At 36.8% G+C, this 25,669-nt stretch overlaps 1 protein-coding gene across 3 annotated transcripts in view; it reads right to left on the bottom strand.

Annotated features, from left to right (window-relative positions):
* Window positions 1–25,669, bottom strand: part of LOC106875688 (alpha-mannosidase 2x) — a 140,155-nt gene that overhangs the window by 87,559 nt on the left and 26,927 nt on the right. For all 3 annotated transcript variants that reach the window (XM_089343941.1, XM_089343943.1, XM_089343942.1), the window contains exon 2: window positions 6,194–6,367. In XM_089343941.1, coding sequence (XP_089200067.1) covers window positions 6,194–6,367 — 174 coding nt within the window. The remainder of the gene's footprint in view (window positions 1–6,193; window positions 6,368–25,669) is intronic.

Raw genomic sequence — 25,669 nt, 5'->3', positions numbered from 1 at the left:
TTACACAGGAAAAAGAGACAATTATGTAAGTTAGCATGGCCTAGGGTATGATGTGGTCTGGAATTTATCACTTCCATACCATAACCAGGGCTGTATATTATTTTTTGACCACTTTTTCAGTTCGGTCAAACTTGCAGAGAATTTAGATACTGTGGCAACACATTCATGTTCTACAGTGATCGCTAGTAGAAAAGGACTGCCGTTGGATATAAAAAAAGCAAAATTAAGAAAAAAAGGTGAAATAATTCAACAGCAGAAAGGAAATTTGCTAGTGACCGCATACAGAGATAAGAGGCAGATTAATTTTCTGTCTACCTGTGCACGGCCACACGTGGATGAAAATGGCACGCCATTTGTGAACTTCGATTATAACAGGTACATGGGTGGTGTAGATCGGCTGAATCAGATGATGTCTTATTATCCAGTTGGCAGACCGGGGAATAAATGGTGGCGATACCTGGTTTGGTATATAGTAAATATGAGTATTACTAATGTGTTTATACTATATACCAAATTGGGGCCAGCTCGAAAGCGATGCGACCTTCTGCAGTTCCGTGCAGATGTAGCAATGCAACTAAGAGCTGGTTATTCCCCGAAAAAAAAAATAACTGTAGGGAGAAAAAGCAAAGCCTGCCAGAAAGATATCCCTCTGAATTCGGCCGATCTCTATAAATTAGAAAAAATTAAGGGTCGCAAAAAGCAGTGTCGTGAATGCCTTCATCAAAAACGGAAAGCTCCTAGTGGAAGGGCTGTTGAAACAACTTTCCAATGTGCATTCTGCAAGGTTGCATTATGTAGAGCAGGGTGCTTTACAAGTTTTCATGATAGAAATATTGTTTGATTTGTATATATGTGTGATTTGATTTTATAAATATTTTCAAATTTACTTTGTTTTTATTTTTCTTTGTGTAATTTTAATTTACCTGTTATTTTAATTTACCTGTAAGGTGAGTGACGAATTTTGATTAATTTCTTTTGTAAATCATTATTGTATATTTCTGTGTATCTATGTATATGGGAGAGCTTATTTAATCTAGTTGATGGTGTGTGTGTATTTTGTTTTCTTCAGACAAATTCCAGTCTTTTGTTTTATTTATACCTTTATGGTACACCTGTCTTTTGTGTGTTTAAATTCACCTGATGAATCCAGTAATGTACACAACTCTTCTATATCCAATTGAATATTAGCTAATAACCCATTTTCTATAGCGATGTTTGAACAAAAATTTAAATAATTTTATATTTTGTTGAATTTACCTGTATTTAGAGTCACTTTATGACAAAAATTATGGTATAGAATTGGTTGAGAACCTTTCGTTAAATTATCTTCCAAAAATCACATTAATATGTTGATAAATAAAAACGTTAGAGTTGTTTAATGAAACCAGACTAAATTTATGATTATGTTAGAAATTAATTGAAACACATAAGGGGTGTATTTTGATTAGAAATATGGTAACGAAAGGGTTAAATTGTCAGAACAATTCCACCAAAAATGCCTTCATTGCATTTTAAATATTAAATGGAGTTCTTTTAGTTCAAACACAGATGTTCTTGCATCTGCAGGCGTCACCTCAATTAAAGCTATGATTTTGAGAAACCAAAGGAGATGGTGTGGCCATATTGTTTGAATGGCAGATGAACACATACCCAAACTGTGGTTTTATGGTGAGCTTGCAGAGGGGAAACACTATTGGTGTAAACTTTAAAAAAAGGTTTAAAGACAGCATAAGGACTACTATGAAGTCACTTGGAATAGATCCAGAGGACATAGAAAACCTTGCTTTGAATTGAGCTGGATGGTGAACAAAAGTGTAGAGTGTATAACACATGCAAGACTCAAGAGAGATTTAAGGAAGAAAGTTATGATTGAGAATGTGAATCACAATGACCTTTTTTGTGTGCACAGATTGTGACAGACCATGCCTTTCTTTTGCTGGGCTCAAATCACATTTGTGAAGCCATGGAAAACTTCCACCAACTATTCTGCCTATATGTCTGTGCACACCTTTCAATGCAATGTATGCCAGAAGATTTGCAAATCTAACAGAGGCCTCAAAAGACATTTTAAGATGCACAAAGATCAGAACTTATCTGCAGCTCTTGGTGGTCCAAACTGGACATGCAATATGTGTGGGTGTCTTTTCAAAACATTGTCTGGTTTAAAAAGTCACATCAGATGCCATGATGGTTCTAAGGAGGTGGTCAAACTCTGCATAAGGAGTAGAAAACCACCATAATGTATGTATGTATGTATGTATGTATGTATGTATGTATGTATATATTACTCTCTACACTCTTACTCTCCTACTCTTTCACTCCTCTTTCTCTCCTCTCTCTTACTCTCTCTCACTCTCACTCTCTTCTCTCGTACTCCCCCCTCCCCCCTCTCCCGCACTCCCCCCTCTCTCACTCTTACTCTCTACACTCTTACTCTCCTACTCTCTACACTCTTACTCTCTTACTCTCTCACCCTTACTCTCTCACTCTCTTCCCCTCTCTCTCTCTCTCTCTTTCTCTTCCTTTCTTCTTCACCCCCATACCCCTCTTCCCTCTCTCTCACTCTCTTTCTCTTCCTCTCTTTTTCCCCCCATACCCACCTTCCCCTCTTTCTCCCCCCATACCCACCTTCCCCCTCTCTCAATCCCCCTTCCCTCTCTTATACCCACCCTCTCTCCTCTCTTCCTCTCCCCTCCCATACCCATCTTCCCCTTCTCTTACATCCACCTTCCCCTTCTCCCTCCTCATCAACACCCCCTCATAAGCTCATCCCACCACACCCCAACACACTCCTACTCTACCTTCCCACTCCACCCATCCAATTCCTTACACCCACCACCCACCCCTACCCACATACCCCACCCTACCCACATACCCCTACCTCTACCCCTACCTCTACCCCACACTCCACCCATGCCTTCCCCACCTCCCAACACCCTCACATCACACCACACCAATACCCTCGCATCACACCACGCACACACTACAACTGACCAACTACTTTCTCCCTTTCTCCCTTCCCCCATTTTCACACTACATACGTCAAGATCACCAGCAGTCTACCTCCCACACACAGCCCCTCGTTCCCGATCACCGTTTGTTATCTCCCCCTTTCTTAGCTCTCCTGAAATAAGAATTTCTAACTTCCGGTCAGTCATTGTTATGATCGGCCATTATTATGATTGACCATTGACTGAACACTATTCAATTTTTTTTCTCCGTGTTTTTCTCCTTGTCTCCGTATTCTTTCTGTTGAAGAGCGTAGCTCGAAACGTCAAAGACTTTCCGTATTCCCGAGCGTCATACTAATATATACTTTTGTTATTTACACCACCTGTCCTCGTCTGTTGTTATTTTTTGTATATTCTCCCATATATATATATATATATATATATATATATATATATCATCATCATCATCATCATCATCGTTTAACGTCCGCTTTCCATGCTAGCATGGGTTGGACGATTTGACTGAGGACTGGTGAAACCGGATGGCAACACCAGGCTCCAGTCTGATTTGGCAGAGTTTCTACAGCTGGATGCCCTTCCTAACGCCAACCACTCAGAGAGTGTAGTGGGTGCTTTTACGTATCACCCGCACGAAAACGGCCACGCTCGAAATGGTGTCTTTTATGTGCCACCCGCACAAGCCAGTCCAGGGGCACTGGCAACGATCTCGCTCGAAAATCCTACAGGAGCCAGTCAGGCGGTACTGGCAACGGCCACGCTCAAAATGGTGCATCTCATGTGCCACCCGCACAAGAACCAGTCCAGGGGCACTGGCAACGATCTTACTTGGCTTGCCGGGTCTTCTCACGCACAGCCCATTTCCAAAGGTCTCGGTCCGTAGTCATCGCCTCGGTGAGGCCCAATGTACGAAGGTCTTGCCTCACCACCTCAGCCCAGGTCTTCCTGGGCCTACCTCTTCCACGGGTTCCCTCAACTGTTAGGGTGTGGCACTTTTTCACGCAGCTATCCTCCTCCATTCTCACCACATGTCCATACCAGCGCAATCGTCTCTCTTGCACGCCACAACTGATGCTTCTAATGTTCAGCTTTTCTCTCAAGATACTTACACTCTGACGGGTATTCACATTGACATTACACATCCAACGGAGCATACTGGCTTCATTCCTTGCGAGCTTACGTATGTCCTCAGCAGTTACAGCCCATGTTTCACTGCCATGTAGCATATATATATATATATATATATATATATATATATATACTTTATTTAAAAGCAGCAGAAATATAACAAAACTCCGAGTAACAGTCTTTTGTTATATTTCTTCTGCTTTTAAATAAAGCATATTACTCTACTTCTGGTATTTGAGTACTCTTTTTTTCCACCTTGTTGCACATTTATGTTCTTACTCAGGTATATATATATATATATATATATATATATATATATATATATATATATATATGTATATATATATATGTATATACACACATATATGCATACATATATATACATATATATAAATATATATATATATATATATATATATATATACATAAATATATATAATATATATATATATATATACACATATATACATACATATACATACGCACACACACACATACATACATACATACATATATATATATCTGTATACATATACACAGGATCAGTGACTAGATCGCAGTTGTGTAATAATAATTTTCATCCTCATGAAATAATTTTAAGTGAATCTTTTGTCCGTTATTAAAAAAACTAGGCTGGCTCATCCATAATTTAATTGTATTGCACGTGGTCCGACCAATAAGTATCTAGACTGTTGTTCTAATAACAAAGCTAAAGCATACATAGTGGAGCCACTTTCGCACTACGTTTGAACATTTTATGTCACTTCTGCTATTTCCAGCAGTGCTTGGAAGGAATGTATGCAGTATGTTACTGTTGCATTGACCATGACAGAGAAAGTTGAGCAGAGAATCTGCATCAAATTTTGCCAAAAGCTTGGCAATACCAGCTCAGAGGCCTACGCAAAGTTTTCATTGTTTTTGACACATTGATGGAGATCTTGTGTGACTGAACCCCAAGTGTGTTTTCGGTCAGCTGAAAGCAGTTTTGGCACAAACTTGGCAGACACACATCTCATACCTAAATCTTTAGTGATAATGGACTGAACTGTAACTAATCTGCATATCAACTGATAACTCACAGATGGTGATTCGACGATTTCCCCTTACAGCTGCACGCACATCTGCAATGTGTTTCTCAGTTCTGCTGGTCTCCCAGAACATTCGTCACTATTGCCATTTTTACGGCCTTCTTGGAAACGTCTGACCCACTCATACACTTGTGTGTGGCTCATACATTCCTCTCCATACACTTTCTGCAACTTTGCGTAATGCCTCTGAGCAGATATCACCATAACAACTTTCTCTGTCATAGTTAATGTGAAAATGTTAAAACTTGGTGCGTGTGCACAGCAGAGTCCAAGGTGGACTCTGTACCAAGTGGCTTTATTCTGTGTGCTTTAGCTTTGTTACTATGGTATTTTCTATATTAGCCTTAGTTGTTTGATTTGATGGTCTCACATGCATACATATATCCATATATACACAAAGAAAATTGTGCCATGAAAAAGAGCCTGTGCAATCCTACGTAAAAGCATCCAGCACACTCTGTAAAGTGGTTGGCATTCAGAAGAGCATCTAGCTGTATAAACCATGCCAAATCAGACTAGAGTTTGGTGCAGCTCCCCAGCTTACCAGCTCTGGTCAATCTGTCCAACCCATGATAGCACGGAAAATAGACATTAAAGGATGCTTATGATGATGATGTATTCACACAAAAGCTTAATTTTCTTATCAAAGAAGTTACTGTAGTATAATTATAGGAGGGAACACATTTGAACACAGGTCAACTGGATTAGTCTAACCCAGTACAAGCACAATAGGTAATATAGGCCTAGAACTATAATGCGTAGACAAAAGAAAGAATGGTGACAGCTGGTACATTTTTGATACTAGGTTTGCTGAGTCATGTCTGACTCAGATATGCAACAAGGAAGTAAGGATACATTAGAAAAAACAGTTATGGATACATTACATCTGAATAAAAGACAGGATGGTCACGGCTGGAAAAATTTGATCACAACCAGAGATTAATCATGAACAACATTAAATGTTAATCCTACAACACAAAGTGTCATTGGAGAAGAAAAAAAACCTACCCCATTCCTGTCTCCAGAGAAATTCCAGTTCTTTCTTCTTTGCTAAGTATTTCTTGACAGAGTAATGGACTCTTTGAATCAGCATGTTCTTTAGACCCATCTGTTTCAGCAGGTATGCCATTGTTGGAGACAGTCCAAATGGGTCAATAGACCAGCCAGCCTGAGGTTTTACACCTAGTGATAGAAAGAAACAAAAACACAATATATAAGTAAGAACCATAATCAAATATAAAAAAGAAAAGGAAACAGAATAGAACCTCTGTTGGTTTCAGTGAGTTCTCACTAGGAATTTCCCACTGGTATTTTAGTTGATACCTTTTCTTAAAGTACCTTCATACTCTAACACACATTTTCATATTGTTTTTTTCATTTTAGAAAATGTTAACTTTTAAGTATTTAAACCAGCCATATCCAGCGAAAATATTCTACCTGTTTTAAGTTCAAACTGACAAGATGTAACCTCACATTGTAAAAATAAACAGATACTTCCTCAAAATCTCAAGGCTACAACATAATACATGATTGATTTAAAACAACATGAATAAATAAGTTTACATTTGATAGAATAATGTGAATGCTGAAATGTTAAACAAATATATGACTGAGTTATTGTTTTACAGTGGGATACTCTTCCTGTCACTAACTCTTTATCAGTTTTTCAAGTAAGGGATATCTTTATTCCACACATTTTTGAAGTGAAAAACCAGTACACAATGCATTGACAGAGGAAATAACAGTAACATCACTGCACATAGCTGAGTGGTTTCCAGGAAGCACAAATATAAACAAACAAACACACATTATGAGAGGCCTCTTTCAGTTTTCATCTGCCAAATCCATTCACAAGAATTTGATAGGCCCAGGACTTCATCTTCACTGAGGATCTCTTCAAGCTAACACATGTCTTCAACACTGAAAAGAATGCACTATAAAGATAAAAACCTTTCCCATCAGGAACAAAAGAATACTTGAGTTCCCAATAACAGCTAACTCATTACAAAGTCTAGATGAGACCTGGTTAAGAAATTCACTTGGTTGCTATGAGGTCCTAGATTCAATACATTGTATGGCATTTTGGTGAAGTACATTTACCCTAACACTAGACTGATCCAAGCCTTGGAAGTGAAACTGGATAGACAGGAGTTGTATAGAGCAGTGTTTCTCAACTATTTTTCTTTTTTTGCCTGTGGATCTCTTTGATTCCTATTTTACTCAGATGAAACCTTAAAACTATTTAATGCTTAAAAAATTCTATTATAGTTTTATAATTAAATATTATTAGGAATTGCATTAAACAAATTGTTAAAATATTTTGTGTATTGCAGAAGTAAAACCAATTTATTGTACATAAATTGTAACATAATCTTACATGGACCCCACTTGAGAATCACTAGTACAGAGCCTTGTGGGTAAAATTGGGTTGACAGAAACTGTTGAATGGACTCTACCAGGAATTCAAAGGTCAAGTCTTGTTACATTGGTGTCAAACTAAATCTGCCTGAAAATTACATTGAGGGTACACATATCCATAGAAAACTTGGCAGATATGCATGCTAATTCAATGATTAAGTAGTGCATATGAGTGAACATATGGCTGCTCATGCAATGATATCAACATCAAATACCTAAATGTTAGACTTGGATGAGGAGAATGAATAGGGTGCATATAAAAAAAATAAATGAACAAATAAAAGAAAACCAAAGAAAATATATATGCACACAAGTATAGAAAAACCATGCAAAGAATATGAAGTGCATAAACATATATATCTATTTGAATAAAATATATCAATATGAATAAAAAATATATCATTACATATACCTATCCTTTGTAACCCTAACTTTAGTAACTCTACAAGATGCATGAGGTGAACTAGATGTAATCTGCTTTCACCCTCTCTTCACCCTCAATATTCAGAACAGGTTACCTAAGTAATGTTTTACTTCATTGGAAAAACACTTCCCTAGTTCTAATAGATACAGAAAAATCTTTACTCCCCACCACGATCAAGCTACCATACTTGACTACATGTAACACTGTTGACATTATATGTCATTTCAATAATAAGAAATTACCTCATCTACTTAAGTGTAATCAACTTAACTACTCTTGGGTAAGAGTATAAAAATTGCACCCTCTGCCAAGGTATGTTGAGCCAATGTGGCAGAATAAGCTCATCAAACCAGTACTGTCTCAAGCTCAAATTCAAAGCTTCCACATCAGACTGTGGATGGTAGTGAAAACATGCTGAGGTCTTCATCCTGCAATGGACTGAACATAGGCAATCCAATCCAAACCAAAACCTAAGTGTACACATAGTAACATCTTTATGATACCCTACAGCCCTAGCCCCATACATAATAACTCTTCAGACTTTCTTCATTTTGGGAGAGAGACTGACACTTACTTTGTTGATGCTGAGTTGAGCACACAGCTCTCTCCACATAATGGGCCTAGAGATATGTCTATGCCAGTCAACAGTTACACACATAATAGGGGTGGTACTGTTAACAGTATTAATATTAACAATACATAATATAAAGTGTAGTTTCTAGAAGAACAAGGCTGTGACAAAGTTTAGAGAACTACTACCTTTGTTGGTAACAAAGAACCTCTCCCTCAGAGTAAAAGGCAGATAGTATGATACCTGTATACAAACACCTATACAACATGGCAGAGAAATGTGACTGCAGAAGACATGCAAAGGCTTGAAAGAAATGAAGCCAGTATGCTCCGCTGGATGGGTAATGTCAGTATGCATGTACGACAGAGAGTAAATGATTTAAGAGAAAAATTGGGTATAAGAACAATCAAATGTAGTGTGCAAGAGAGAAGACTGTAGTGGTATGGTCATATGAGGTATATGGATGAGGACAGCTGCATAAAGTGCTGGTCTCTAATTGCAGAGGGAACCTGTGGAAGGTGCATATTCAGGATGATGTAGGATGAAGTGGTGAGAAAGGATCTTCAGATATTGAGTTTCACAGAAGAGATGACAAGGGACTGAGACTTCTGGTAATTTGCTGGGCATGAGAAGATACATCAAGCTAAGTAAAATCGTAGCCATCCATGTATAGAGGCATGCCATTTACAATCCCCACCCCATCCACAAACACATAATCTGTCCTCTGTGCACAAAAAGCACCTGTGTTGACCCATGTAAATAGCACCTGCACTTGAGTCACATAAAAAGCACCTGTGCTGGTGACACATAAAAGGCACCCAGTGTGCATTGTAAAGTGGCTGTCATTAGAAAGGGCATCTAGCTGTAGAAATCATACCAAAACAGACAACTGGAACCAGGTGCAGTGTTCCAGTTTGCTCCTGTTGAACTTTTCAGCTCATGCCAGCATGAAAAGTGGATGTTAAATGATGATGATGAATACTTACCCTGGCAACCCTGTCAGCTCATGTAACTCAGTCTATATAAAGACTGGGAACAAGAGCTCCCTTCGCACCCCACCTGTGAATGTGGAATAACTTTATAACTGTATATACCCACCCTCCTGCTCCTTGGACAATAAATGTATGATTACATACTTATGTACATATGTCTATCATCATCATCATCATCATCGTTTGATGTTTGCCTTCCATACTGGCATGGGTTGGCTGTTTTGACAGGAGCCGACCAGGCAGAAGACTGCCCCTGACTTTTGTGTCGGTTTTGGCACAGTTTTTTTTAGCTGGATGCCCTTCCTAACACCAACCACTCTGTAGGGTGGACTGAATGCTTTTTATGTGACACAAGCACAGGCGAGGTCAGTTTTCGCATGGTTTTTAAGCTGGATGCTCTTCGAAACGCCAGCCACTTTACAGTGTAGACTGGATGCGTTGTATGTGGCACCAGCACTAGCAGGGTTACCAAGTGACTTGCAAGACAAGGAATCTTTGAGAGGGGAGTGGGGAATTGGAGGATGTGATCTTCTGTCAGATGATGAAAGGATAGAGTGTGACAGAGAGACAAAGACAGAAACAGGTGTCTTGCTGTAGAGGAGGCACATGGTTACTTGGCGAGAGAGAGAGAGAGAGACACATAGACAGACAGACAGAAGGAGAGAGAGTTAACAAGAATGAGGACAGAAACAGATGTGCTGCTGTAGAGGGGTTACCCAGCCAGAGGGAAGACAAAGAGAAATAGAGTGGGAGGCAGCAAGAGTGCAAGAGAGAGCAGTAGAGAGATGGTGGAAAAGTGCCAGAGTATACTCACAAGGAATAGGGATCAGAGAATAGATGGGATGGTAGAGTAAAGAAGTGAGAGATAAATGAAGGTCATAATATATGTGACAGGGTATTGCCAGGAAGGCACAAGTAGGGAGTAGGGGTGGAGAAAGCAACGATAAAGTGAGCAAGTGAGCGGGGCAATGAGGACAGGATTGGGGAGTGGGAGATAATCACAGTGTATGAAGAGGAAATGTAAGGAAGAGAAGAGATGCAATTTGGTTTGTTGGAGTTTGGTGTGTGAAAATTTTATTGTTACATGTGGCTTGTAGAACTCAGTTTTTCTGACTGAGTGGGTGTTCTCTAGAACCTCATATTGCCAGATATCTCAGTCCATTGTCATTTCCTCCATAAGTCACAACATCCTGAGATGGTCCTCACCACTTCATCCTGTGTCTCTCTCTCACAGTGATCAGCACTTCTTTATATAGCTATCTTCATTCATATGCATCACATATCCAAACCAACAGAGTCTCCACTCCTTCATGTTGCATTTAATTCCTCTTCTGCCCAATTTTTCTCTCAATACATTTGCACTTTGGCATTCATGCACACTGATTCTGCACATCCAGTGGAGCATACTGCCTTCATTCCTCTCTCGTCTACGCATGCCCTCTGCATTTAGAGCTATGTCTCACTACCAAGGAGTATAACTATTCACACACAAGCATCATACAGTCTACCTTTTACTCAAAGAGACAGTCCTCTTGTTGCCAACAAAGATAGTAACATTCTAAGCTTCCCCCATCAAATTCTTATTCTATACTTTCAGAGCATCCAGCACCACTGCTAATTTGGTCACCTAGGTAACAGAAACTATCTACTACCTCAAGAGAGCCTCTTGCACATTTCAGAGAGACTAAATCTGCATGCTCTTACTGTTTATTGTTCCTGTACATCTGCCACATACGAAGGCAAGCCTATCGGTTAATCTACTAGTGATTCCAGTGCATCTCTTATGTGTCCATAGCTTACACTGGGTGCAGTGAATGGAATTACTTCCTACTCCTTCCCTACATGTTGAGCAGGGCCATTTTCCTGACAGAAAGAGAGGCTTATCTGCTTTCTTGTTAACAACTTTGTTCTTTGCTAGGTTAAATTTAAGGCACTTTGATTCCGTATTTGGAACTTCGCCAATTCTGCATCAGATTCTGCAATAAGAGCAAGGTCATCAGCATATAGTAGTTCCCACAGGCATCCAGTTTTGAATCTTTCTGTTATGACCTGGAAGACTATGATGAATAAGAGTGGCTTGAGAACTGAACCCTGGTGAATCCCTACTTGTACACTAAATTCATCACTGTATTCATGGCCAACTCTCACCTTAGTGACTGTGCTTGAAAGGCACATGGCTTGAAAGGCTCGAATAAGCTACTCTTAGCTTTCTTAGAGACCACCATATAACAGCAGGGGACTTTGTCTAAAGCTTTCTCCAAGTCAAGAAAAGCTAAGTAGAATGGCTTACTTTTGGCCAGACACTTTTCCTGCAGCTGTCTAACTAGGAAGATGGCGTCTGTAATACTCCTTCCAAGTACAAGACCAAACTGTATCTCATCGAGCTTAATTCTATTCCTAATCAATTGAGCTATAACTCTCTCTGATCTAGTCCAGCAATTTGATACCTCTGTAGTTGTTTCTATCCTAGACATCACCTTTACCCTTATAGCAGCTAACTATAATACTACTACACCAGTTATTGGTGATAACACTTTCCTCTAGGCTGAATACCACACTGCCAGTTATTTTAATCATCTCGGCAGTGATTCCTGATGGTCCAGGGGCTTTCTCTGTCTTCATATCCTTAATTGCCATATCTATTATACTACTGCCAACTCTGATGGCTGGTCCCTCAGTGGTTCAATATTTGAAAGACTTTCCTTCTCCCATTCATTTTCCACATTTAATAACCTTTCATAATGGCATCTCCACACATCTTTCTTCTCTGAGTCACTAAGTGCAAGCATGCCATTATCCATTCTCACACATTTCTCACCCACCACATCTCTGTTCTCTCTAATACACTGCTTTGCTATCCTGAACACCTCATGCTGCAGAACATTGGCAAACCTCTTATCTTCAGCTATTCCTTTTGCTATGTAAACCTAGCCTCCCTTCTGGCTACTTGATATAATTCTGTTTCCACCATTTTTGCAGTCTTTCCAAGCCTGTCTCTTTGCTTTTATAGTGCTGTCCACCTCCTTGTTCCACTACCATGTCACCCTTGGCCTAGCTGGGACTTTGCACCAACCATAGATTTGGTCAGTAGCCCTCAGTAGATTGTCCTACAGGAACTTCCAATTGTCCTACAGGAACTTCCAATTGTCCTCTAAGCTATATGTCCTTATCTCCTCCTCACTATCATCAGAGGCTTCCATTAGAATGTCTCTAAATTTCTGTCGGTTTGTTGGGTCTTTGAGGTCTAGTAATTACAAATTTAGCCTGATACGTTTATATGGGTGCCTGCAACACAGACCTTAAGGTGAGATTGTATAACCACTACTCTAGCTATTAGTCAGAAGCTAAGAATAATTAAATCTCTTTGTCGAAGTACATTTGGAATTTAAAGGACTCAGTTGATGAAATGGTCTGTGTTCAATGTGCAAAAACATATAGTGGGTAAACTAACAAATGTCTTAACTATTATGGAATGTAAGGATAGTATAAAGTAGTATAGCCACCTTATTTAAAATGTAGACATCGATTAAGCAAGACTTTAAGATATAAACCATAATTCCTTCTTAATACTTGTCTACTCTCCTAATTGTTTTACCTATATTTCTTTCTTCTTCTCCCTAGCTCCTCAGCTTTCCTTTTTTTTTTACTTTTCTTTCCTACTTTTTCATGCTTCACCCTGATAATTCACCCTAACTTTTCTAATGTCCAAAACACTCGGACCTTAAGTCACTCTGTTGCTTTTGCTAAATATTAATAAAAGTATACTCATATTTCGAGTTCTATTTTTCCTGTTTGCATCACTGCAAATGTGTGTGTGTTCACTTCTTTATATTCTTTGCATGGTATTTCTGTAATGTTTGTGTGTATATTTTCTTTGGTTTTCTTTTCTTTATTTTTTGTATGCACCTGTTTTTATACTGATACACTTTTATGTGCATTGATACATTCTATTTATATGTGTATATGTTTAGACACTTTTTTATATTTATTTATTATTTATATTTTTCAAAAAAATCTATGTTTAGATTTTTGTAATATGCAACAGGCTTTACTAGTATTTGCAATTGTTGTAAGCATGACATTGTAAACTATTTCTCTTAATAGTTACACCTAATAGTGTACTGTTTATTTATTGTTGCCTTTGGTAAACAGACTTCCTTAAACACATCTCTTTCATCCTGTTGCTTGTCTACTAATAATAAATTTTATTGGTCATTTGACCTACTTGTTTTTACCTACTATTCTCCTGTGGCTAAAATAGCAAATTCTTCACTGCTGTCCTTGCAATATTGACTTACAACTACAGGTAATTCAACCTGAAGAAAAACTAAGCTATATATATATATATATATATATATATATATATATATATATATAAAGAGAGAGAGAGAGAGAGAGAGAGAGAGATAAAGACCTTTGAGCTACATAACACATGTTTGGATTGACTTGAAAGTATATATATAGTCTGAATTTATCTTCTCTATTCCCTACAACCTTTGATTTATAATTGCATAATTAGGAATCTTCGTAGTGAAACTTTGAGTGGCAGTTAACTTGTCGAAATCAACATCTAATTTGACAAGGGACAAAGTGTATTCCATAAGCTGATTAATAAACTTTGTTGATTATCATCTGCTTTATGTCATCTATACGAGCCATGTATATGGTTGATGCTTACTAACTACCAATACCAAGATCTTTTTGGATTGCACTACTCATCACTACATATCTGTGTATGTGTGTGTGTGTGTGTGTGTGAGAGAGAGAGAGAGAGGGGGGGGAGTACACAACAATAATGATTTTATAAATTAAAAGTGATTCCAAACCAAGTAATGATGAATGTGTGTAACAAAATCAGCACTGCTAAGTCATATGATAATGTACAAAGTGTTACGATGAATATACCATCACAGACCCCAGCAAAAGACCATACTGGTTATGGTCCTGCTAAAAGTAATAGAGGCAACAGCCCCTCATCCCTCCCAATGTGTGTGTGTGTGTGTGTGTGTGTGTGCGTGTGCGTGCGTGCGTGCGTGCGTGCGTGTGTGTGTGTGTGTGTGTGTGTGTGTGTTTGGAAATTTGACCCAAAAGTCCAGTGTAGAAGCTGTGAAACATTCAAGAGCTCAGCAGCTTGCCTTATTAATCCAAAGAGATTAATAAGTTAATAAAGCTAGCAAATTATCACTAGTCACGATCAATCACAAGACCAAATCAAAATCTTTACCTGATTCAGTTATCTAGGAAAAAGACATAGAAATCTTAAAAGAATTCATCAATAATAATTAATGGCAAAAACTAACTGGAAAATTTAAAACAAATAAATTGAAATTATCTAAAGCCCCATTGTAAAGATAAACATTAATACCAAACTAAACAATCTGATCCCAAATTAAAAAAATTCCACCCTGGGCCAAAACTTACAACAATTTCATTACACTGACTGGCAGAATCAGACAAATTGCTTTGAGGTGTTTAGATACCAGTTTTTGATCTGAGTTTAAATCGTGCCAAAGTTAGTTTTGCCTTCTTCCCAAAATCAATAAAGTAAAAATCAAATGAAGAAATAGGGTTCATTTAATGAATTAAACCCACTCCACAAATTTTTAATGGTCTTGTGCTTGTCCTGTACTTTTTCCATGTAACCAAAACAACACTACTAAATAACACGAATGAAAGAAAAATGTTGTTGACACTTCGTCGCTTACAACGTCGAGGGTTCCAGTTGATCCGATCAATGGAACAGCTGGCTCGTGAAATTAACATGAAAGTGGCTGAACACTCCACAGACACATGTACCCTTAACGTAGTTCTCGGGGATATTCAGCGTGACACAGTGTGACAAGGCTGACCCTTTGAATTACAGGCACAACAGAAACAGGAAGTAAGAGTGAGAGAAAGTTGTGGTGGAAGAGTACAGCAGGGTTCGCCACCATCCCCTGCTGGAGCCTCGTGGAGTTTTAGGTGTTTTCACTCAATAAACAATCACAACGCCCGGTCTGGGAATCGAAACTGCGATCCTATGACCGCGAGTCCGCTGTCCTAACCACTGGGCCATTGCGCCTCCACGAAAGAAAAATACTACAGAAATATAAAATAGCAAGACAAGATGTACATGAAACAAAAGAACATCTAAAGCAAAACATCCTTGCTTAAGCACAAAGAATCCATTGCTATGAAAAACATTGATGACTCTTTGAACAAAACAAGCAGTTTAACTTCAATCTAAAACGATTCTACCAAGAACTCAGTAAAAGTAATAGATTAATGCAGCACAGCAGAAGTAGAAGAATTTTGGAAAGAAGTATAGGCAGTGAAGGAATTATCCAAGAAAATATTAATTAAAACAACAAACACAGTACCTGAACAACTGTGGACACCCACGACAATGAAAGAGGTAACCCAGGTAGTGCAAAAATCAAATAATTGAAGATATCAGGACATGATAAGATTCCCAACTTCTGGCTAAATATTTAAGAGGGACACATAAGTTGCTAGCAGAGAAGTTTAATGAGATGCTAATGGAGTTAGAGACATCTGAATGGCTCACAAAAACGAAAACATCCTAATTCCCAAATCTGCCAAAACTATAAACCTACGTAACCACAGACCTGTAACATATCTTCCGCAAGGAATGGGCAACACATCTAGAAGGAAACAACCTGTTTCCAAAAGAGAAGGGATGCTGCTAAACTCATAAGATCAGTTATAACTGAAAACAGCTGCAAGAAACAGGTCTAAGCATGACTTGGATTGATTACCAAAAGGCTTTTGACAGCATCCTCACAGATGGAGCCTTAAAAGACTAATCATGAGCAAAGTAGCACCAACAGTGATAAAATTTATAAAACATATCATAATTAAGAATAACAATATCATATTGGATAAAGAAAATGAAATAAGAAAACTAGACTAAACTCAGACATACAAATACTTAGGAATCAATGAACTAGATACAGTACAACACATACAAACGAAAGAAAAAATAAGGAAAGAATATTATAGACGATTTAGATTAATACTGAAAACAGAACTCTAGCTGTCACAGTTATAAGTTACAGTTAGAATACTCTTAGCTGGACACTAAATGAACTAGCCAAATCAGACAGGAAACAAGAAAAGTAATGACAGAATTTGGAAGAATACATCACCCAAAATTTGGCATAGAAATGTTATATAAAAACTGAAGGTGGTAGAGGCCTTATACAAATAGAAAACAACTATAAAATAACCACCATAAGATTGCAGAAATATCTAACTCAGAACCAAGGAAAACTAGTACAAAGAGCCTCAAAACAACTTGTTTTCTGGCTTTGAGGAAGTTGAAAAATACAAGAAAGAGGTTATAGTACTTGACAACTATGAAGAAAAAGAAACATCAAATGCTGTAAAGCAACTAAAACCTAAGTTAAACCTAGAACTATAAGATATCATGATAAAAAGATAGCAAGAAAATCCTTTACATGACAAATACTGGGATAAGCTAAACAGAAAAGAAATAGACAAAGCAAAATCCCAACACTGGTTGAGGAGTTCAAGTCTCAAAGCAGAGACTGAAAAGTTTTTAATTGTGGCACAAGATCAAAGCCTTCCCACCAGAAACCATCAAAAATACATAATGAAGAAAAATACAATAAGTAACTGCAGAATATATGGGGAGGGAGAAGAAACAATAAATTATATTGTTTCTGCTGCCCAGTCCTGGCCAAAAATGAATACATCTAGAGGCATGACAAAGTTGGAAGCTATGCCTCAGAAAATGACAAATCAACCATATTCTGGGATATGTCACACAGATAGAAAAATTAAGGTAATAGGCCAGATATTGTTGTCAGGGACCAATAAGTAAAAAAAATAAAAGAAGCTTTCTAATCAACATATGAATCACAAAAAATGACAATGTATCTCTAAAAGAAAAGGAGAAAGCCTTGAAATACAAAGATCTAGAAATAGAGATGACTTGAATGTGGGGCCTGAACACAGAAATGATTCATATAAAAATAGATGCATAAGGCATGGTTAAAAAACATACAAAACAATACACAACCAAAACACCAGGACTTATGAATATATATAGCATACAGAAAATAGCACTACTAGGCACCGCACATGTTCTATGTAAAGCACTTTGAATACAGTAACAATAACAATACTGAAGCACATACCCAAGGCACACTGAGCTGCACTTGGTAGTGCAGTGAAAGCATGTAATAAAATTAAAACTAAATAATGGGTTAATAATGATGGTTTCTTTTATTTACCACGGAGGCATCAGATGAGGAGAATATTACAAGGAAGATTTTACAATTTGCATGGGGGTTTAATAATGGTTTCTAATTTAGGCACAAGGCCAGCAATTTTGAGAGGAGGTGGCAATCAATGCCATCAAATTCATTACTCACTCATACTTCCTCAACTCCAAAGGGATGAAAGGCAGAGTTGAAATATACATGCACTTAAGAGTTTTCATCAACTAATCTACCAAATTTTATGCACAAGTTTTTGCTTGGTATGTGACTATAGTAGATGATGACTGGCCAAGGTACCATGCAGTGGAGTGAAACCTGCAGAGGGAATTTTTTAATTAAACAACCACAGTTGCACTCATACAGGCTATGGGTGCATCTATTTTTTAATTCTTAATTCTTAAGTTTTCTTTAAAAAAAATAATGTAAGAAACAAAGAATTTTATTCCTCTCAATCTAAATACAGAACCTCCCAATCCCTCCCTACAGCTGTAACATTAAGCAAGATTATTATCAACTAAATATAATCTAAAAGAAGAATCCATAACAAGGCCAGATAAAATATAAAATTTCATAAACATTAAAACATGCAGTGAAGGCAGAAAACTGGCAGAATCATTAGCCATACTATTAAGAAATACTATTAAGAAATACTATTAAGAAATACTATTAAGAAATACTATTAAGAAATACTATTAAGAAATACTATTAAATCTATTTAATAGTAATATTTAACCCTTTAGCATTTAAATCAGCCACACCCAGCCAAAATATTCTACCTGTTTTATGTTCACATTATCTACACACCAACCATATAATATCATTCTAAAAATTAATAATTACCTCATCAAAATCTCACAGCTACAAGATAATGCATAATTAATTCAAAACAATGTGAATAAAAAAGAATTTTGACAGAATAATGTGAATGCTAAAGGGTTAATAATATTAAATTCCAACATCTAAGCAGATGGGAAATTATTTTGATGTCTTAATAATATCAGAAAAAATTTAAAATAACTGCCATTCAATCAGATCCTAGCAACCTATAGATCAAATAATTAATCTTCTTGAAATGTTGGAGAAAAAATTTATGGCAATAAATTACTTCTGTCTGTGGGACAAAAACTATTCCCCCCAAATTTCAGTTTAGATTTTGAATAGATAAAAATACTGAAAAATATTAACACAAAATGTCATTAATCAAAAATTCTAAACAAATGAAAAAGAAAAAAAAAAACCTGTTTGATCTTTTCAGATATAAATGGAGCCTACAGTTTATGCTTTTCTAATTAGAAAATTACACCATTATAAATTCCCAACTATAATTGTAATTGGGCTGCTAGTTTTTTCATATCAAAATGCAAAACTATTTTTTCATAATAAAGCAAGTCAAATTATAAATAAATCTACTCCAATGTCTTTCCTAACAATTCTCCAATTTCTTCCATTTTATTTTTATTCTTTCTGACAAATTTGTTATTGCTTTCTATAAAATTGTGCAAGTGTCATGGTTTGGCTGATAATGTCAGCGTATATACTTCATCCAAATATCATTGATATCAATAAAGATATATGCAGCTCAATCAATTGCAAGAAAATCAGTAAGCAAAAATGGTAACAATCTTATCATTCTAAATTAATTTTCATAAACTGCACATCTGTCAATTATCAATATTTAGAAACACAAAAGGCAGGGAGCTGGCTGAATCGTTAGCATGGTGAGCAAAACACTTAGCAGCATTTCGTTTATCTTTACGTTCTTAATGCAAGTTCTACCAAGGTTGACTTTGTTTTTATCCTTTTGGGGTTGATAAAATAAGTACCAGCGAAGCACTGGGGTTGATGTAATCAACTTATCCTCTCTCCTGAAACTGCTAACCTTGTGTCAAAATTTGAAACCAATATTAAGAAACATTTAATGAATCAATTATCAACACTCATTATTATCATCATCATTTAAAGTTCATACTCTATGCTGGCATACGTTGGACAGTTTGACAGGATCTGATGGGTCCAAGGACTGCATCATGCTGCAGTATTTGCTTTGCTACAACTTCTACAGATGAGTACCCTTCATAATACTAACCACTTAACAGCTTCATTCAAGTTGCTCTGCTGCTTAGGAGGCTACAGACACGAAGTGAAGGAGGAGGGAGACTACAACATCAAGTTGGAGACCATGAATCCCAAGGGGGAACATTATGATGAATTCTGAGGAGGGAAAACAATACAAATGGAAATTAAGTATTAAACATTAAACTTTTTGGTGCATGGTAACCGCCTGAAACCATTCCTGATTCCATGATACAAACTTCATTTTTAAAAAAAAGCTAAATTAAACTTTCCCTCAAAATTTCCTGTTAAATATATATTTCAAACACCTACTTAATAATGGTTTCACATTTTGGCACAAGGCCAGATCAATTATATTGACCCCAGCACTCAACTGGTACTTATTTTATTGAACCTCAAAGGATGAAATGCAATGTCAAACTCAGTGGGATTTGAACTCAGAATGTAAAGGCAGACAAAATGCTACTAAGTATTTTGCCCAGCATGCTAACGATTCTGCCAGCTTGCTATTTTGAAACACCTACTTGATAATGTCAGTTATTTTAACTAAATTCTTCATCATTTTCAAAAGAAAATTATTTGAAAGAAAAGCAGTATATTTCAACAGAAATATAGCAACAATAGGGTTAAAATGGGAACTCATGCACACCATGAAAAAGAAAAAAAGAACTCCAATACAGCAGTCTTAATAATCATGTTGAAAAATCGATGTTTACTAAATAAACACTTGATTCAAGGGAGTTATCAAAGCTCAATTTTTATGTAGTAGTTGGGTATGAGGAGATACTAGTAATGCTTATCTTCAGGTTATTGAAAAATTTTGTAGTCAAATTGCAAAAATTATATGAGGCTGTTGAAAACTGCACATACCAAAATAGCTGCTTTTTCATAAAGCCAAATTAACTTCTCATTTAATAACAGAAGAATAGAAAGAAGTATTAAGTGGTAACCACTTGATTTAAACAAACAAAAAAAATGCGATATGATGTTTAACAACTTTCTTTAGAAAAAAAATCTTTAAATAATTAGATTTTTAAAAAATCAAAAATGAGCAACATCAATAGTCAATCAATCAGATTGATTAAGATCTGGGTCAGTTATACAGATAGGTCAAATTCAAACAATGGAGAATGATGTGAAGTATTTGGAATTTTCAACATACTAATAAAAAAAAATACCAGAATATCAGCTTTAAATTACATGAATATACAGTAGATGATTGAAGTGTTGGTGAGGAATAACATCATTAGAGTCTGCTTAAGAAATACCATCGTACCATAGGGAAGAATTGTTTCTTGTATTATTTTTATTCTTCTTGGATTGGTAATTTATCTAAACTAAAAATATTTCACTCAAGAAAACAAATTGACGTTAAAAGCACTGAAAGTATGCTGTTAAAAATAGATAATTATTTATTTGAAAATAATAAAGCAATAAAAATGATATAGATACTAGGTCATAAAAGATATGGGAAGCAAAGAAACAAGAAAGGAGGTGAATTGGAAAAAAAATTGAGTGCATATTGAAATAAGCTATAGATTACACGGAAACTATTGTGGTTCATAGAAATGTTGATTTTTATGATCCATTTTGAGTGCTGCATTTTAAATCAACCCCTCCTCTCTCCTGGCCCCAACCCCTCCACCCTCACACTCTATAGCCTACTAATTTCATAGATATTTTACTTCCTTGTTTCTGTCACTCTCTGGGATAATATCTATAAAAGAAGAATCTCTGTATCTGTGCTATCAATTGTTCAATAAATCAAGTTATTTCAATATTACACTTTGCCCTAGGTACTTGCTTTGTAGTTTATTTGTACTATAACATTCAAACAAACAAAACACATATGGGGTTTAAAAAAGAAAAAAAAACACTGTACAATAACATCAACTTGAGAAAAGTACAGATCTTTCCACAACAGCAGTATGAGGTGCAGTCTTTGTTCAGCAGAAAAAAGAACTATATTGAAGAATTTCCTCCACCTAGGAGGTTACTGGAACTCTAAAGGCAAGGTATTTTCCTCTTCTCCTCACAAATGGAAATATCAGCCAACTGATAGGGTACACCCTAAGAGCAAGAGCTGGTTCTTCCTCCATTAGTACACCCTTCATCATAAGGAGTTCATCTCTCTTAGCACTTGTGCACACCCGCACATATATGCAACCACACATGCCCCTCAAAAAAAAAACCCTTCCCACTCCTATCCCTCACTTTTCTTACACTCTCTATCTTACTATTCTCGACTGACCTTCTTCACCTCACCTCCTGTTCATCCCACTATCACATATATATATTTGGTCATCAAGTATGAAATTTGTAGAAAAGAAAAAAGTTTGCTAATGTTTTATAAATACAAGGAATAGTTTTATTCATTAAAGTATGCACAGATATTGTCAATATACTTTTGCCATTTCAGTGGTAGCTTGTCCAGCCTGGAAATGTAAAAGCCTGGCAATCTAGAGTCAATAAAATCTTGGAAGGTCTGTTTTACAGCATAGTCGGAATTAAATTTTTTTTCCTATCAAAAAATTATCCAAATTCTGGAAGAAGTGGTAGTCAGGTGAGTATGGTGGATGATGGAGAACTTCCAACTCCAACTCCTGTAGTTTTGCCAATGACATTTTTATATGTGTGGTCTGGCATTGTCTTACAATAAAATAGGAGTGGATCTGTTGACCAATCTAGGCTGTTTTCTTGTAAGTTTCTGCATCATTTGGTCCAGTTGGCTGCAGTATACTTTGGCCGTGATTGATGAGCCAGGTTTAATGAAATCATAATGGATCACATTTGCGCCAGACCACCACCTTCGCCAAACACACACCATCAGCTTCTTTTGATGAATTTTGCTTTTTGGATTGTGTTTTGGTGGCTTGTCTTTATCCAACCATTGTGCTGAACATTTACGGTTGTTGTATTGGATCCATTTCTCATCACATGTTATAATTCGATTAAAAAATGATTCGTTTTTGTGATGAGAAAGTAGCATAATGCAGGCTTCCAAATATTACTGTTTCTAATTTTCATTGAATTCATGTGGAACCCACTTATCCAACTTTTTCACTTTACCGATTTGAATTAGGTGAGTCAATATTGTTTGCTTGCTAACACCAAACAACAACGACAATAATTCAGAGGCATTTTGAGATGGATCTGACTTGACGGTGGCTTTCAGTTCGTCATTATCCACCTTTGTTTCTGGTCGACTGCATTGCTCATTTGTGAGGTCAAAGTTACCAGAACAAAATTTTGCAAATCAACTTGATACTGTCTTCTGTGTAATAACAGTAGAATGAAATACTCCATTAATATTCCGAGCTGTCTGTGATGCTGTATTTTCAAGAAAGAACTCATATTTCAAAGCTGTATTTATTTCCGACTTATCCATCTCTAAACAAAAATAGCAAACAACAATTTAGAAATCTTAATATATAAAGCTGAAGTTGTGTGTCTGTGTGAAGCCTTTTTAAAAGTTTATAGAAATCCACATTTTCCACTTTTTCGTAAAAATTTTTACATCAATGGAATTTTCTTGATGCAAACTTTCCAGTGCAGTAGTTAGATTTTTAAAATTTCGTTTACTTTGTGTGATTTAAGGGAGATTTGGCTGTTGTTTCTAGCAACTTTTATATTTCTTCCCTTCTACCTGGAACAGCGTTCTTACACACGCGCTCAACCAAGAGAGAAAGTGATACATACAACGTCATAGATTAAACTTTCTTCTCAGTATTCTTTACTTATTTTTCATAACATTGATACGTAAAAACACACACAACCACACATACGTAATCTGTGACAACAACATACACATTGCTCCAGTTCTCTATCTCTCCCTCTTCCTCTCTCAAACGCATACATGTGCAAGTAAACACAATCATTCACGTTCGTCAATGTGGCGTAACTACAGAGTTGTACCCACCGAATTTGGAAGGTCATAACTTTCATAAAAATGAATATTTTTTAATGAAATTTTCTATGCATATACTATTTATTATGTAGATTCCGAATTTTCAAAAAATTTCGATGAAAGTGTTTTGGGAGGGGGTGGGGGACAATTTTCGGAAATTCCACTTAAATTCCTCTTAACTTCCAGGAAAATGAATATTTTTTCGGGAAATTTTCTACAAATATACCTTGATGTACGTACATTTCGAGCATGTAGGAATTTTGAAGGAAACAACTGCAGGTTATTTTTGAGAAGTGTTCCCCACTCGGTGATGTTTCGGAGCAGGTCGTCCATATTTGTTTCATTTTTCTCTATTATGTGCGTAAGTGCATCCATAGATTTCTAATAAAGTAATAGGCAGTGAAGAGAAGCCGTCATTAGAAAACTTTAGACTACCTCTATTCCTTTCTCCCCCTCTCTCTACCTCTTCCTCTCTCGCTCTCTCAAACGCATACACGTGCAAGTACACAATCATTCAGTAAAATATAACTCATGTTCATCAATGTTTTGTAAATATACCACGATTTTCAGTAGGGTGTTAGGGTCAGGGTTAGGGGTTAGAGTTAGGGTTACGGTTAGGGTTAGGATTAGTGTTACGGTTACAGTTTTAGGGTCAGGGTTAGGGGGTTAGGGTTTAGGGTTAATGTTAGGGTTTGTGTTAGGATTAGGTTTAGGATTAGGGTTGGGTAATCGTGCGTGTGTTAATCTAAAAAATTACAGATATGTGAAAAGTACCGACCCTGCCATCTATTATAACTTTTGTTGTTCTGTTTAATATATACATAGATTATGCCTCCAAAGAAGAGAGTTTTCTGGGGAAAGAAAGCCACCGGTTTAAAATGACAGCAACAGACTGCAGCAATTCACCACATTCCAGAAGCTACTTTGAACATAATGCAAAATGGTGCATCAACATCTTCTGCCCAATCTGATAGAATTCTGGCAAAACTGTGTACCAACAGATCGCCAGCAATTGCTTCATCACAAATTGCCGTCCTATCTCCTGCGAAAAGGGATTACCCTGCTATGTATAATCAGGGCAGCGCAAAAAGTTGTTTTGCACAAGCATTTCTATAGCCAATTAGATGGATGAAATTTACGTACGCTTATTAATGTTACACAAAACAGCCTTCAGACTTTCCCTATTAATATCATCGTCTTTTGAATTATGAACATATTTACATCATAAGGGTTTTTCATTGTACGGCTTTCTTTTTTAGTTGATTTTCACCTAGCAAGACTTATCGTAGATGGCGTAATAAGTCACACCCAGACAAGGTCGGGTTATACTGCTAGTACTTTATAAAGTGCAAAATGAGTTAGGATAAAGAAATAGATGTGTCAGCTTCCTAACAAAAAATAAAGATTGTCAAAATATAATAATGGTGCAGGAGTGGATGTGTAGTAAATAGCTTGCTTACCAACCACATGGTTCCGGGTTCAGTCCCACTGTGTGGCACCTTGGGCAAGTGTCTTCTGCTATAGCCTCGGGCTGACCAAAGCCTTGTGAGTGGATTTGGTAGACAGAAACTGAAAGAAGCCCATCGTATACATGTATATGTATATATATATGTGTGTGTGTTTGTGTGTCTGTGTTTGTCCCCTCCCCCATCATCACTTGACAACCGATGCTGGTGTGATTACGTTCCCGTAACTTAGCTGTTCGGCAAGAGAGACTGATAGAATAAGTATTAGGCTTACAAAGAATAAGTCCTGGGGTCGATTTGCTTGACTAAAGGTGGTGCTCCAGCATGGCTGCAGTCAAATGACTGAAACAAGTAAAAGAGTAAAAGAGAATGGCACAAAATAAGCAG

Source organism: Octopus bimaculoides, chromosome 28 (genome assembly GCF_046866305.1).
Source record: "Octopus bimaculoides isolate indiv1 chromosome 28, ASM4686630v1, whole genome shotgun sequence".
Lineage (NCBI taxonomy): Eukaryota > Metazoa > Mollusca > Cephalopoda > Octopoda > Octopodidae > Octopus > Octopus bimaculoides.
Note: the sequence above shows the minus strand (reverse complement) of the source record. Positions and strands in the feature narration are given on the sequence as shown.